General features: G+C 42.4%; 1 protein-coding gene across 2 annotated transcripts in view; it reads right to left on the reverse strand.

Annotated features, from left to right (window-relative positions):
* Nucleotides 1-9450, reverse strand: part of mmp16a (matrix metallopeptidase 16a (membrane-inserted)) — a 58062-nt gene extending 48612 nt beyond the window's left edge. Inside the window, exon 1 of one of the 2 annotated variants that reach the window (XM_084034271.1) lies at nt 8923-9450. In XM_084034271.1, the coding sequence (XP_083890397.1) occupies nt 8923-9048 (126 nt within the window). In that variant the 5' untranslated portion in view covers nt 9049-9450. The remainder of the gene's footprint in view (nt 1-8922) is intronic. The other variant, XM_084034272.1, reaches the window with a different exon arrangement.
* Between the last annotated feature and the right edge of the window lie 7566 nt (nt 9451-17016).

Raw genomic sequence — 17016 nt, forward strand, 5'->3', positions numbered from 1 at the left:
TCAGAGCAGGAGGTTCCAGCTCGACAGCCCTCCTTATTCAATAAGACAGAAATGACTCTCTCTCCGCAAATGGATAACCTGGGAGCTTGTAAGCATATACTGTGCTGTTCAATACTTGTTGATGGAATAAACACACACAATACGTTTATTGTAGTCAATTTCCAATTCAATGTGTTTGTTATAAAATGTTGAGTGACCAGTATATTTTAGTGCCATTATTATTGATGACCTGGATTTCAACACAAGCCACATCACATGGTAGCACATACAGGCTGGATGACATGCCCACATCATTGCCCATTTAGAGTCAACACATTCAACCGTCAACCAATAGGATCTCTTTTTTTCCCACATCTAAGCTAGAAAATGTCAGATAGAAGCATAAAAGGAGTGTTTATCAACTCTCTTGCCAAGATTTAGATTTGATTTGATACCCTGACTCTTTCCCACATCATGATGCAACCGAATCAAACCAGCCAAGTGTGAACACATTATAAAACAAAAATAAGCCTCTTGTGTGTAATCTAATAATTGCGTTGTTAGGAAAATACTGCGTTTTCCGGAAAGAGTGGCGTTGTGTAATGAGGTTGAAAACGTCTCCAGAAATCAAGGCGCTCTTGAAGTGGAAAGATAAGGAGTCCACAAGCGTGCCCTAGTGAAGGCTAAACTGTCTGAAATGCAACATGCCTATTTTTGGGTTCTACACACTTGATTTTCACTCCACTTTGAAATAGACTTCTCTCATGCTTCTGATGGGAGAAGTGCCAGACCTCACCTAACTTCTTCAAGCAGTGCATTTCATTTTCACCTTTGTCACACTATGAAAAAGAAAAACAGCTTGTGGTTTAAAATCCCTCATAACTACCCTAAAAGGCCACTTCAATGCAGTGATACAACTGTAACTATAGAAAATGCAATATTCTGCTTCTCTGGAGCTCTTATCCACCTACAAACAACACTTCAGGTCTCCAATGGAGCGAGCATATAAACGCAATCAGACATAGCAAAGTCATCCCAGGTAAACTCCCTATGCTACCAACACACAGATGCACAGCATCAGGAAAAGAGAAGGCAGAGTAGTGGAGTGACTCAGAGGCCTTGTCCTCATCCATATGCCTCACACAGGCACTGAACTTAGGTGAACCCGGAGCATTCATGTCCCCAGACCACCTCTCAACCAGCCGGCTTGGCCCCGCTACCTGACCAGCAGAAGGCGGGCCAATTAGCCGATGGGTGGCATCAAAAGGCCAACCTACGAGGCGATGGAATCACTCCATTATAGATGAGACATACCTCGGGAAGCCTGGTCGGCGTGGCAACGAGCTGATGGCGTGCGGTGTTTAGCGCTGATCAGCTGATAGGAGCTCGGTTCCCCTCAGGTAACAGGGACAGCATGCTTTGTGCACACGTGCATTAGATGTTTAGAGTGAGCCGTGGACGCGTCAGCTCGACTTTTGACATTAAAGTCAAAATTTTATGTGAAGCCATACACGGTATGAAAAAGTGACGCCATGGGATTTGACGGGAGGGAGTTTTTAGAAAAAGACTGGAGGTAATTAGTTTCAGACGGCTCTATAAAAAAAAAAAATCACAGAATTATGCAGGTTTTGTCACAGACCGTCAACGAACTGCTCAGAGAGTACAAAGTGTTTACAAGCCGGAGCTACTCAGAGAAGGTTTATAGGCAGAACGGGACTGAGGAGATAAACTGCACCTCTATATTTAAACAGTATAACTCACCTTGAGTACACACACTGTTCCTGCATGTTTATAAGGTTTTATATACATACTGTATGCACATGCAGTATGCATCAGCGCCTATAGTTACCCCATCGTGCATCTGGCTTAGAGCTAACATAGTACTTATTCGTTTTGTAATGATAGTATAATTGTCTTCATATACCTTATATGGTATAATCAGACAATAAGTGCAGGCCATTTGGGATCTTGGATCTCTATATGTTCTTTCATAACTCAGAAGCTCCATCTGTCAAAGTTGAAAGTGGTAGCTCAGGACTTTCACGTAAACGTAGCGGATATGGCAGACAAATAAGCCATATGTCACTTGGTGCCATTTCACAAACATCAAGATAAATAGATAAAAGGCTCGCAGCACAGACATGCTGCCTTCAAAGTTCCCGTAGGCCTGAAAATGTCAATAAGTTCCTCTCCTATGGCCGAGCTGCTGTACTTCCCTCAGAGCCCTCCTGGTTTTTAGTCTACTCATCTAATCAGTGAATGATTTACACCCAGGGATGCTGAGTGAATACAATTAGCTCCCTGCTAGGACAGAAAATCAGGAGTAGAAGACCTTGCCCCAAGTACTTTTTCATACCACAAACATCAGGCCGATCAAATATTAAAAAGTTAAGAAGGTTGAAGAAGAAATCCTATTTTGGAATCATTACAGCCTTATATTTATGAGTATTATGGAGATTTGTTGTGTGATATGCAGACCCATTCCAGTGTGTACAGCTCTGATGGTTCTGATTGTATGACAAACATGTGGGTCTTTCTGTCCTGTAACGGAGCAGCTGAGTGGCCGGAGCTCTGTGCACAGGTGACTCGTGGGAACACGATCCCGGCCTCCTGGGAAAGCCTGCCGCCGCTGACCACACTGAATTATTCATCGGTTGCATGCAGAACCACTGGCAAGTGTGCCAGGGTCGTCAAGGCAACCGCAGCCTTCCCGCCCACACCAGTTACCACAAACCCACACACATACACACATAATTGAACTGCTGTACTTGAATTCATACTGTAAAATTTGCATTTGCAAAAGACTCGGCATGAGTTTTTAATGATACCGAAACCATCGTCTGCACCTCATGACCCCAAAGCAATGTGAATATTGCAGAGGCTGATCGGGGCATTGCTTCATATCTAACCCCTAGTGCTTGCACACATATGCAGCCTCAAAAAATATTTCATGCACGCCGTCTCTGTGGCCCCATTAGGACAAAATGTCAGAAAAATGTCACTCTAAAATGTCACAGTCTGATCATACATACTGATCAGAACAGTGCCTTTTCTAGTGAACAATCTTTTGGGACTTTTCCAACGCATTCCAATGACGTAAGATGTTGAAAAGTGACAAAAAGGCATGTCTGGATTATGACATCTGACACCAGCTGACGTCCTCCAGACTCAGTCTGCAGAAAGATCAATCCTGAAAGACCAAACAAACATCCAGACAGCTGATTAATATTTGTCTAATGTTAACTTGGGGATGATCAAACATGCTAAAACTATATCACCACACATTGAAACAGCACGCACGCACACACACACACACACACACACACACACACACACACACACACACACACACACACACACACACACACACACACACACACACACACACACACACACACACACACACACACACACACACACACACACACACACACACACACACACACACACACACACTCCCCAGAGCATTTCTGTCAACAGTTTAATTGACAGGCTTACATGTGATGCCCCATTGCCATCAACTAATGCTGCAGTTGTCAGTCACATTAAAGATTTAACAGCTCAGTAAGCTGTGACCAAAGATACATCTCAGAGAGAGAAAGACTGTGTTGACATACAGGGAGAGAGATTGGGAACAACACACAACAATAACAAGTGGCTGCTGAGGAAAATCAGTCATGTGTGTATCAGCGTCTGTGTGAGTATGTGTGTGTGTGTGCGATTCTGAATCATTTAGGTCAGTGCAGGTGTTGTGTATACTCTAAAATTGGACTGACACAGACACCCCAGTAGCTCAGAAATCTGCTCTCTTACCAAAGCCAAATGACGTCAGCAATGCGTGTGTGTGTGTGTGTGCGTGCGTGTGTGTGTGTGTGTGTGTGTGTGTACATACAGTCCTTATGACTGCTCAGTAAGAAACGACGGCGAAGCACACAAGCGTAAATACTGGCCTGCATGCATACAGACAGAGAAGGAAGGACACATAGTGTCCGTCTGTAGGAAGAAAATATGGCGACATTTAAGAATATTCTTTTGTTAATGATAAGGATGAAAACTGCGGAAAATAAAAAGGAATAAACAACTAAATTTGCATGTAAATAAAAGCCTAAAAGACTTATCACTGATTGATGAAACAAAGTAAATATTTCTGGGTAAGTTTCTGGGAAATGCAGCAAAAATAAAAGTGCAAAATAGCAAATAAGATCTTTTACATTGTTTTGAGTTGTATGCGATTCTATTTAAGCCTCAGTTTAGTCCATAAAAAAAAACATGTATCTCAGTTATTCTCTTGTCTGGTGATCAAAAGTTACTCAGCAATGAAGCCACGCAAATATGGACAGGAAGACCGGCGCATAAATGAAGACATGCACGAACAGTGAGGAGCAAGTAAAACAATCTGGGGACATGAGAAGCTGTTTACACACACACACACACACACACACACACACACACTTGATTTTCATTATTCAGATGCCACTCAGAGGCTGAGCGTGCCGACTGGTAACACGAGCTGTATTGGGAATGAAGCTCTACCGTTCGCCTCACGGTGACAACAGCACCAAGTTGTTTGTATTGGAATGGACTGTGCTTGGTGTTAGCAGAGTGCTGAAAACAGCTCCAGTGGTTACAATGTCAATATGGCTGACATTACCGTCATGATATTAATAAGAATGTTTTATTTTTCCATATCACAATACATATTATATATTATTATTATTATTATTATTATTATTATTATTATTATTATTATTATTATTATTATTAACAAAATTGATGTGAACTATGTTCCAAACTATGTTCGCTTATACATAAGCGAAAAGGAAAACAAAATTATCATCAATATAATCATATCACAATATGATTCCACCTAAAGTACATATACATCGATATTGGATTACACCCAAACACATATTCCTGTATTAAATGTTCCATAGATTTTGGCATCTTTCATATCATAAATCATAGGTGTTTTTCAAACTTTCATATGGTGTAAAGCCAATAACTGACTATTGTTGGATCACCACCAAAATCCAATTGTTTACACAAGGGACGTCCACTACATTTCATGGAAATCTGATCATAGGTTTTTCAGATACCTCGCTGACAGACAGACAGACACAGATAACAGAAAAACATTGGTGGAGGTAATTATGACAACTGACAGTCAGCGGAGTGGAAACAAACAAGCTTTTATTAATTCATTCATCCATCTGAGACTGGATGTTAACAGATGGGAGTACCGGAGCAACTTTGTGCTCTCTTTGTTGTAGAGCAGATTATCTGTGACGAGGAAACTCTGCTTTGTCTCTGGCAAGCAGAGTGGCATTCAAACACTTAGTGTGACTCAGAGCGAAGCGCTGCACCTGATGCCTCTCCGTGACCAGATTAACCAAACCAATGCAATGCTCGTGATGCTTCCACGGTGTTGTTGTTGTTGTTGTCTTCCTATAGGGAAAGCCGCTGTGGTGAGAAAAATCATCTAATATCACAAATCCTAACGGAATAAAAAGGTTCACGGAGCACGGAAACAGCTGAAACTAATGCAATGAGGATTTTATGTAACCAGACAGTTTTGACAAGAGATGGAAACAAAAGTGTTTAAAATGAAAATAGTGAACGCACGGTGGCTGCGTTCAAAGTCTCTTCAACTGAAAGACCAGAAAGAGTCGAGAAGCACCATTTTAGACAAAGTGGGAGGACAGTTAAAGACAGTTCAGGGCGGCTGTGGGTTTGAGGCACTGAGCGGAGACAACTCTTATGTAATATTAAATGTAATTTCATCCTAACTGTGAGACAGTTTCAAACACAGACAGGGAAAAAAAGAGATTAAAAAATCCATTCTGTCTCTTTTAATTACTATGTTATGCAAAAGCTAATAATACAAATAACGCAAGATGGCTCGACGGTTTGCACAGCCCACCTCCTCTATGTTGCCTTGCAGAGACGGCGTTAAAAAATGACTTGACTGGCGTTCTTTTTCCATATATAATCAATATGGATTCAAAATGAAAGTAAAACTCACAAGGGGATAAACGAAATTAAGTCGAGGCTGTGCCATTGTTAATGACATTGTCTAATTTGCCGGGGAAAATTACTTCTTGTGGGAAGACAATCGGATAAACAAAAGATGAGGAGCTTTCGGAAATATTTCAGCGGACTGGCAGATCTGAAGTGTTAGGCTGAAGTGAGGTGTTACAAGCCTATATTAATTACTGTTTTATCATCCAGCGACAGCCTGTACTTTCTGTAAAATGTAATCCAGAGCAAAGAAAATTGTAAGAAAAGGGGGAAATTGGTAATACAGTGAACTCATCCGTGCTGTCAAATCCAGGAAGACGGCGCTAAAGCCGCCATCCAAAAAGTTTTTCTTAAGCGCCACAGTCCAACCAGCAATTAGAGGGAAGGTTGAGGTGACCTCCCACCTCAAACACCAATCCTCTCTTCGTTATCACCCTCTGTAACCGGTGGTGTACGCATTCACACCAAGCAGCAGATGGGTTTGAAGCCAATTTGACATGATGGCCAAACCTCGTAATTACAAATCCCAGGTCGGTCACATTGTGCCCTGAAAAACTTTTTCCTATAGACTTAAGTCCAGCCAATGGCTCCAATGAAACCACTTTCAACACCGTCCAAAGTCTTAAGAACCTGTTTAAAACATCCCAGACATACGGGGACATTAGTCATCCTGCTACTGGCTGCCTAATGCTGATTAACTGCAGCCTAATACTGGTGGTTTGGGCTTTTGAAGTCAGACACGGCGACACCGTTTACAAAGCACTTACAGTAAGACACGTTTTGGGCTGCAGCTTTGCTCTGCTTCAACTCCCTTCGAGGGCCAATTAAAGTTACATTTTTGCATTCTATTGTGCTAAATTTACATTTTCATCTCCAGCCGAGTCTCACTCAGATATTTTTGGCGGCCATTAAAGTTTGCTCAAGAGCGTCTCAACAGTTGTGTTTAATAAGGTAAATCTTCCTGCTATGCCCTCCTGCAGTACTCCAGACATTGATGATGGTCAAATTAGGGGCCTTAAATGTCTCACATTATAGTGAAAAGCCCACTTCATACTAGCTGAAAACACTGTGATGACAAATATGAAGGACGCATGGCAGGCAGAGCAGAAGAATCTCATCATGTTTTTACCCTTATACATGCAGATATGTATTCTCATATTTTTTTTCCTATGAATTTCCTACGTTTCCATAGGGTTAACGACACATTTAAAAGCGACTTGCAGTTCATCTTCATCTTGCGAGTCTCTGCCACAGACTGACTTTTCTAAAGCAGCCAATATAATAGGATATAATACAATATAATAGAAAAGGTCAGAGAGCCGCGACTACAGTGACAGTCCATTCACATGCAAGTATGACAACACAGAGAAAACAAAGAAATGTTAAGATGTAAGTACTGGGGGAGGATAATACCATGCAAGGCGAGGCAGAGTGAGTGGGAGAAGGGAATGTGAAGCCAAGTTAGGAACTTGACATAAATGATAAAACATGACAATGATAACATTAACATCCGCTGTTATGTCCTGCAACAAAGAACCAGGCTAGGTCTTATTTGAAAGCATTACTTTTGACATCTAACTGGCCCAGAGTAAAGATTATTTAGGTCAACTAACTCGGCCCAGAATAAGATATATCGACCGAATACAAAGAACAACCCTTTTAACATCCCGCTAACTTTCTTCCTGTCTTGTCATGTGAGCTCTGACATATTAACTGAATAACCTGTAGCATCTGGACTAAATCTGCTCCCCGCCTCTCCAAAGGGGAACGCTGTGGCATGCCAAGCTTGCAAATCATGTGGATATGTGGATGTAGGACTTGAATGACTGTCAGTAGACGTGCCAGGATGTTCCCTTGTGGTGTCTCTGAGTTTGTGTGTGCAGCCAAGTGTGAGAGACAGCGCGGAGTTGCGGCGTTAACACTTTATGATAGCCGTACGCATTCGGCTTTGACTAAACACAGGTGATTTGCTCTGGAAACAGAAGAGGATGTAAAATAGACAGACGTGTCCTTCATAAAACCCATATTTATATTAAAGCTTGTGTTAGTTCTGCAGAGTCTCGAAAGACAGACAGACAGACAAAAGACACATTGATTCTTGTTAAAGGGTGGTTGAGTGTTAACGTTTATTGGGGAAACACTTGTAGCCTGAAGGCTTTTAACAATCCATTAAGTCGGGATATCAGATCAGAATAAAAGCACCCTTTGAAAGGGAACCTCTCTCTCTCACGCTCTCTCTCTACTCTAGCTGCCCACAGATTGCCTGTGAACACATAAGATCTCTTTCTACAGGAATAAGCCTCGGAGCATGGGCTGCTTTTGTTACAATGGCACAAGTGATTCTGTATCTGAATGCTCTAAAGTGGAGCTTCTCATGTCTTAAAAAAAAAAAAAAACACAAAGAAAATGTGGCTATGAAGCCACTTTTGAATATTTAGCTCACTGACAGGATTTTTTTTTTTTACGTTGTTGACTTAACATTGATTCATGTGTGTTTATATGGAGATGACAGTATTAGAGTTGAATAAATTCAAGCTCTATAATCTCTACTGGGGACATTTTCTATCTAAACTATATCATGGAATGCAAATACTTGTTTTTCATACTTGGACACTGCTTCTCAGCTGAAATGTACACTTTGAGAACAGGGACATAAATAAGGTTATTATGGTGAGGTACTTATTCCAACTAATATATTTTAAAAACACATTAAAAAAGAAAAGTGGAGAACAGGACCCCCAACCCAGCTGGACACCCACAAAGACCCCGTTGTTGCTGAAACATCCATCAGACAACAACGTGCCTCAAATTGCATTATTAATTTTCAGTTAAGACGACAAAAATAATACAGACTAAGGGGTGGACATGTTTGATTGCTCGTCCGGTCGCGGAGGTGTTGTCAGGTCAAAGGATAACGGTTCTTACCTCCACGCTGAACGGCTGCTCCTCTCCGTTCACGGCGCATAAAATCCACAGCAACAACTGCAAGTATAACGTCCCCATACAGCAGCTGTTCAGACATCTCCTACTGCGGACCGCCAATAAAACCATAGTGAACCCCGCTGGTGTCGCTTATTGTCTCTGCTCAGTTTTATTTACAGTCGATACGAACAAAGGGGCCGCGGGGATAAATCCTACACGTTTAGCAGCGACATTGCCGACGTCTCCGCGTCTCTAGCGGTGCCGAAAGCCGAGGAGAGGAGAGGGGAAAAGGGGGGAAGAAGGAGCGGATTCTTCGACCGCTCGCCTCGCTGCTTCCGCCGCGGTTTCGGGAGGAGGTTATCCCCGGGGAAAGTCTCGCTGTTAACGCCTGTCGGCAGCCTCCCGGTCCCGCAGTCCCCGGGTCAGACCTCCGCAACACCGGCCGTTGTTCCAAGCGGACGCGTCCAGCTCGTTTTCTGCGCCGCGCGGCATAGCTGCCCGTTTTCAATCGCGTTTCCCACCGAGTACGCATGCGCGCACTGGCACGAGCGCCCCCCCTTCGTCCAACTCCTCAGCCAGATTCTCTTATGAAAACAGTCCACGCTCCTGACGGGGTTGGTTTGAAATGCCTTTCACACGCTTAAGTGTGGCTGTTTCGTCTGTCAGTGGATTACCGCTCACTTGTTACTTTGTGCAGGCTATATTTATGAATGTAATATTGGGAAAACTGCAGTAAGAAAAGCAGGTCTTAGTTTATATGTCATAGCAACGTCACGACATGACCTATAGCAGGACACATGTGGTTGGAGCATAGCCTAAATTCATTAATTGCATAAAAATACTGTCAATTCTATGAGAATATGAGGATAATAAAGAAAAAGCTGTTTCATGTAAATTGTTGCAGTGTTTTTTGCCTTCTCGTTAAATTATTTAGATGTATGATTGCTATGTTTAAAACGCTTCATCTACCACTACATAACTGCTTGTTGTGTGATGTATTTCTCTCTCACTGTGTGTGTGTGTGTGTGTGTGTGTGTGTGTGTGTGTGTGTGTGTGTGTGTGTGTGTGTTTGTATTCATTTTACAAATCCTTCAAGGCCACTAGATGGCGATGATAGGCTCAGCAGTTATTGGTGACTCTTCCATGGTACCCAGAAGGCCCTTGTGTCTCACCATTGCTTCCAGCAGTAGTGATGATGCCATTGATTGTCATTGAACTTACTGGAGAGTAAGTGATGTGATCAAGGTTTCAAGGTCCTTCTACTGGCTAAACATCTAATCATCTTGACATCGACAAAGCATACTGAAATGCCCTAAATGATGATTTAATGTCTCATATTTTGATGGTAAATTATTTTATATAAAAATGTTGTGGTCTGGTAAAAGAAGTCTCCCATAAACCCTAAAAAACTGGATCTAATGAAAATGCCCTTTTTTTCCTTATCTCCTCAGATAAAAGAGAAGGGTCGGATTTAATGAACCAAATCAATGCTTTACCACTTAGACTAACACCTGGGGATGAGGAACAAGTCAGTGTGTGTATGTCGCACCATTAGCCCATCGATGGGGTTTCAATTTGCACGCAAGCTCTCACACACACACACACACACACCCCCTCCTCTGAGGAATTCTCAACAATCACACTTAATGGAAAACTCCATTTAAAGTTTGGAAAGACAGCAGCAATATTGCAGTCAGGAGTGCAACTGTTTATCTCAATGATCTATTTGACCCCTGCGTGACCCTGAGTTTTGACTTTCTATTGGACACACGTACAATTCATTAAAGAAAACCTCTCACTGTGAGTCATAACGGGACGACACATAGCATGCATGCAAATTAAACGCATATCTAAATGCAGTGAGAAACACAGTCCGATACTCTGCGGGTGACATGTGACATCACGGTTTGGATGAAGGATGTGTTGTGCTCAGAGGTCTGCTGACTCACACCGCCATTAGTTCACACTGCGTAACAAAGATCGCAAACTCGTGAATCTTTACCGTCTGTAAAGCTGAGCCCGTTTAGAGATTCATGGAAGACACGGACATGGTTGATTTACCTCATAAGTGTTGAGAATATGGACCATAACATCACCTGGAAATCCTCAGTGGAACAATGATTCAACCTAACCTGACAAGTTCTCATTTCTTCGCACTGTTGAGATCATGCTAATGTCCCCCTCACACTCAACGAGTACACTTTCTGTTCAGAGACTAAAAAAGATGAACTGTGGCACTCATCCTGGCATTTCCACATGTTGATCTCACACAGCACGACTTTAGCTAGCCAACAGGACGCATGGAATTCTACTATGAAGCTAATAGCCGTAATAATGCTTACTCTACACAATTTAACTTTTATACGTTCCAATTTCCAAATGCACGTTCCAAATGCAAAGGATTTGATTTCAGTTGCTTGAATCCCTCTTGTAACAGTGCATCCTTCAAATATTTTCTTTCAATGGGGAAAACTCTAAAGATGCTCAACTTATGTTCTCATGGGGATTTAGGAGGTCAGAAGGCCACTCGGTCTGGATATGATGAAATAATATACTATCAGCAGGAATGAAAACACTTTAACATCTGTATACCATCAAAATATACTAGAGCCACAAATGTGTAGTGACAGTGTGAGCTGTTTAAGCATGTATTTCATCCTCACTGGTTTTTGAGCAAAACTGCAGCAACGTATTCAAACCCAGGCCTTTGACCAGCCCAACTGCCCTTAAACTCTCAGTCTTCTTAGTTGTTATCTTCTGACGATGTCGCATGGAAACTGGTTAATTAGCACCGAGCTACAGAGCAAGCAATTACTATCAGTTGACACATTTGTGCAATGTCTGAAAGCATCCACTCATTTAACATAGTGGAAATGATGTGTAATATGCATTGCATTTGGTTAATGGTTGCTGAATAACCTGCATGAACACAGCCGGAAGCAGTAGAAGTTGCGTTCCTTCTCTTTATCCCTTGGATTTAATTAATTTTGCAGCACTTAGTTGCGATAAAAGTTTACAATAAGCTTGACTTCCAAGTCTGACTTCCTTTCTTTGTTCTCCTCCTGTGCTCATTTAGAAATTCGCTGGCTGCTTAAATCATTTTCTCATCCTGACTTCCTCTCTCCTTTCCTGATTCTCTCGCTCTCACCCGCCCTCTTCCTCTCCTCTTCTTAATGACTTCCTCTCTCACTTGATAATCCTGAATACCCTTTCTGAAAGGTTCTGGCCCTTTCCAACTGGCCCTCCCACCAGCTCAGAGCTTTGCCAGGATCCTCAAAGCCTCCCTTTCCAAACATGACTCTGTCTCATAACTGCTGCATCTGCTCCCAGTCAGACCTCCTGGATCTCCTGGCAGCATGAATCCAAAGCCTCCCGTCTGTCTCCCTTTCTCTCCGAGCAGAATTTTAAGAAAGTGCGTGAGGGGAAGATGAAGAGACGCAAGCGACACTATACACTATTGCATAAGTAGTTTAAAACCTATAGGATATCTCTTCTGGGAATGAATATTCATTGTGTACGTCCTCTTTGCTCATGCAGTAACATTTCAAATGTACCTCAATTTATCAACAAAAAGGCTTTAGGAAGCAGACAATTCACAAATGTCTTTAGGGGTAAACCTTGTCTTCGGCCCAGACTTCACAGCATGTTCAACTCCTAATGTGCTTCCTGAGGTTGGGTGGGATCACGACCAGATGCCGTTCTCTCTCTAGATGAAGCTCCGGGGTCGGTTTGGAAACACAGCGAGAAGCTGCCCTCTCAACAAGGTTTCAGATTGATCGCCATGTTATTGTATAAACCAGCTGAAGCCAAACGAAATAGAAAAAAAACACACTTCAGTGAGAAAAAAATGCCCTCCAACAAAAGCCTTTTTCACAGTTGGACCATTTTACTTGGGTCTGAACCCAAAATCATTTCGGGGTGCTTTCCTTCACATGGAAATTCTTCCATATAACGACTCGTTTGCGGTTGTAATCATGACTTTTTGTTTATTTCGTAACACTATTTTAATATCCAAAAAGTCTGAAGGACTCACAAAATTGTATATAAAGTCATTTTTATTAGGAAGGTTTCTTTGTTCTTGTGTTTTCTTGGAATCCACTGAAAACCTCATTGCGATACTTTTAAGTCGTGTCAAGTTATAGTTTCTGCTCGGAACAGTTTTATTTCACATGTTTCATTAGTTCTCTAATTTTCCCCTTCTGAGTGGATTTATAGGATTTTGGATGCCAATGCACATTTTATCAGCTCAATAAAAGACAGAAGGTTTTGACTCATGCTGCCCCAACTCTCATCGAATCCTTTCACATTTCAAAGACAACTTAATGCAAGTACCTGCTTAAACCCTAAAATAAACAAATATTTATGTTGCAGTTTACATCCACGTCTGTCCAAAATCCCATCGCTTCATGATTTTATCCTATTATAAAATATCTGTGTGAAATAGTCATAATTAGCATATGCTTTCATGAGTTATGGTCACAAAGGTGTTGAGTGAGGTCACAGTGATCTTTGACCACCAACATCTCATCAGTTTATCAACACATCTGGATGTCTGGCTCTGATCTCAGCTCATCAGTGACCATATCTTCTTATAGGAAGTTTTAACATAATGCATAGCTGATCTATGTTAACCTCTCCACTATGTCCGAGTCATGGCTCCATCCGACTTGTTTAAACTTTGGATTTGCAGGCGTACAGACAAACAGCAGAAATGGGTCGGCTCAGTGTAAAAATACCCTGATTACAGCCCACACGTTGCCATCGCTGAGAACAGATTGGATATTTACATAATAAACTCGGTCGTGCAGTCAGTTTCATCACCAGGAACCAGATTCACTTTGTAGAAGCAATAGGGTCCCTGTTATCTGTAGTTAGAGACAAATGTGGAAAACAAATGTGCTTCACACACTTGTAGAGACTGAAGAACCACAACTTGATGCAGCTTGAGTTGGCTTAAAGAGATCAGTAAGAAGATGTGTGAATGAGATGAAGCTGCTCAGATAAGGGGACTCGTCAGCTGTTTCGGCGGTAGATTAGTCGATGAGGCTTGGGGGGAACGGGGGATTTTTATGCGGTTTTAGACAGAAAGATAAAGAGGGACAGATAAGACAGAAGGAGCAGGTGGAGGAGTTCTGTGGCAAGGATGGAGGAGGTACTGGAAGTGTGTGTGGAATGCATCATTGGGGGCTGGGAGGAGGTAGCTTGGTGTACTTCTTCCCTCCAAATGTTAACGTCAGCCATTATTATAGCTAGTGTCTGCGACACCAATGGGCTGGAAGGTGTCATAAAACACACTTCAGATGCGGGTAGTCGACTAGAAGTCGGTATATAATCATATAATCTGGCCAAAAACTATATTACATTTACTAAGCTGTCTGCCTGCCATGATGTACTCAGCAATGTGTGTACTGGTACACTGGGTATGAGGGGGGGATGCACTCAGCCATGTTATCGCTTGGCCGATTAAGAGTAGTGAGTGAGGAGTCAGCAGATAGTCAATGGCAGCATTAAACAGGTGATAAAAGGCGTTTTGAGAAAGCGTGAGTCACCTAAAGCAGAAGAGGTCCTTAAGCATGCAGCCACAATTGGCCGCCCACAATATGATGCAGCTCGCTGCAGCAGGATGAGAGATGAGCCGTGGACAGACACAGAGGTGCACACGCCCATGAGCACAGTGTGAGAGCAGTGCAGAGCGCTGGCCATGAGCTAGCCAGTGGCGTACGCTCGCTCACATGCACAACAAAGCTCTGATTGCAACACACAGAGGGACAACGATGTGCTGTCTGCTCTGATGTCTTTATTTCCAGACACAATAAATCAGAAAAGCCACAATTACAATAAAAAGCAAGTGGAAAATTACTGTAATTTGGTTTGGGAAAGAACATGGTTAAGGTTAAAATGATGAGACTTAAACTCCCAGACACTCTAGGCCTATATATAAATACACACAAGGTGCTGGAAGACACACTCCACTGAACGTTGGCATTGGACATTAAATAAGCAAAATATTAAATTATGAACATGAGTCTTAAATTGAAAGTTGATGAGTCCTTTGGGGGATTTGGGCTGATACACAACATAAAGGTGCACTGAACCAGCACTTTCCTTTAAGGTTTCAACTTGGAAGCTTGATGATCATTTTTGATTCATACAATGTGGTATTTTAGTTTATATAGTTACAGGTGAATCCCCAGCAGCACACAGCAATGTCAAAAATAGTTGTACAGTACCTCCGCATAGATCTGATAAGACTAGAAACTGTACGCTTCAAAGTCAGAGCAATGGAAACTAACACACACACACACGCACACGGCTTTGGGGATATTTTCCCCAGTGATTGGTTGTGGTAACAGCGGGTCTCAAAACCTGAGTCTCTGCTCTGCACCGAAAATGTCCCCACCCTCCTGTACGGGGTAAACATTGATACCATGCAGCCATCCATTGGCCAAAAACGTGAAACTGATCCGCACCGCAAAAATTGGAAGTAGGTCGATTGGTGCTGTTGGCAAACTCGTCTCTCTCCAACTCACTCCCTCCCTCTCTCGCCCTCTCTCTCTGGCTCAGTGTGGCCAGTAGTTACTTTTTCAGACTTGCGCTTGTGGGAATAAGGCAGACTGATGCCATAACAGAGCTGTTAATAACTTCAGTGGGAGAAACTTGGAGGGGAAATACAACACTAAAGAAGGCAATGGCACTTCCCATCTTCTGCACTTTATGACAAGATATAAAAAAATATATAGTTGGTGTGGAGGCATGGAGTCTATTTTCTGCAGTGATTGTTTTTTTCCTTCTTGAATGGTAGAGCCATTGAAAGCTTCAAGCAATAGTTTGACATTTTGGAAAATATCTGCCAAGAAATAGTAATAGGAGTATTTTCTATTCCAAATTAACCTTCAGTGCAACGATAACTCAGGGAAGAAGTGGCCAAAAGAAACTTGCAAAATATGTCTTTTAATCGCTTTTCCCTGACAGAGAGATGTACTGTTTCTGCAACTGTAAATGATCAAGCAATATTAGAAGAGGCACCAGTGCATGTGTTTTGTATAGAGGCAGAAATAATAAAAAAAACTATGAATTACTGCCACCAATACATTATTCATAGTTAGTGTGATGTTCTTTTCAAAATGTTGTGGTCAAGAAGCACAAAACGCTCTAGCAGAGAGAGAGAGAGAGCGTGCTGTGTTTGCCAACTGATCTCTAATTTCCCAGTCAGGGTCTAATGATATCTGCAGCATCTTCTTGTGTGTGTGTGTGTGTGTGTGTGTGTGTGTGTGTGTGTGTGTGTGTGTGTGTGTGTGTGTGTGTGTGTGTGTGTGTGTGTGTGTGTGTGTGATGCAGAAATAAAGAGTTGGCTGTGACCTAAAACACAGAGGAAACACACAGGCTTTGTGTGAGTAATATGACATAAGACTTTGGCCGATATGCTTTAATCCTGCTGATGTTAAGGTGGAAATCCTCTCAGTGATGGATCAACCACCTCCAGCATTCACCGCCTGCCGTCCACCTCGACATACTGCTGAATAAAAGCTAAATGGTGCAAGTTCAGCAGAGAGGGGAGAAATGAGCAATGCACTTACTGCCCTTACTTTGAGAAATTATGATTGATTATAGCTCCCTGAAGCGTTTCTCACGACGGTCTTGTGTGCACTAAATTGGTTCTTGCTCTGGCCAGGGCACCGTTTCACACGGGGACATTTAAAGCAGACCAGGCCTACAGAGGGGTTAGCCCAGACCTGTCACAGTTAGCATATGAATTTACATTGCGTTACACCAGACGGGTTTTATTCTTTTTGCGAGTGTGACCGCAGTAGCCCCACTGTCAGCACAGATTAACCTGTAGTCTGAAGGGGTTGAAGAGTGAATACCTAGACCCTCCTGACTGCAGAGCAGGCTCCAGGCTGCAGCCACAGCCTGGTGATTTTTTAACATGTGTCTGAATTGTTGGCCCAGACTGGCCAGGTTCATGTTGTGTGAAGCAATGCAGGCAGACTTAGCAGACAGAAAGTTTTTGTCAGTTAAGCTCAAGGGAGGGAAAATAAAATAATGCAGAAACTACAGTCACTTTCAACATCGATGCCCATGTATACAGTTAACACT

Source organism: Eutrigla gurnardus, assembly GCF_963514095.1.
Source record: "Eutrigla gurnardus genome assembly, chromosome: 18".
Classification (NCBI taxonomy): Eukaryota; Metazoa; Chordata; class Actinopteri; order Perciformes; family Triglidae; genus Eutrigla; species Eutrigla gurnardus.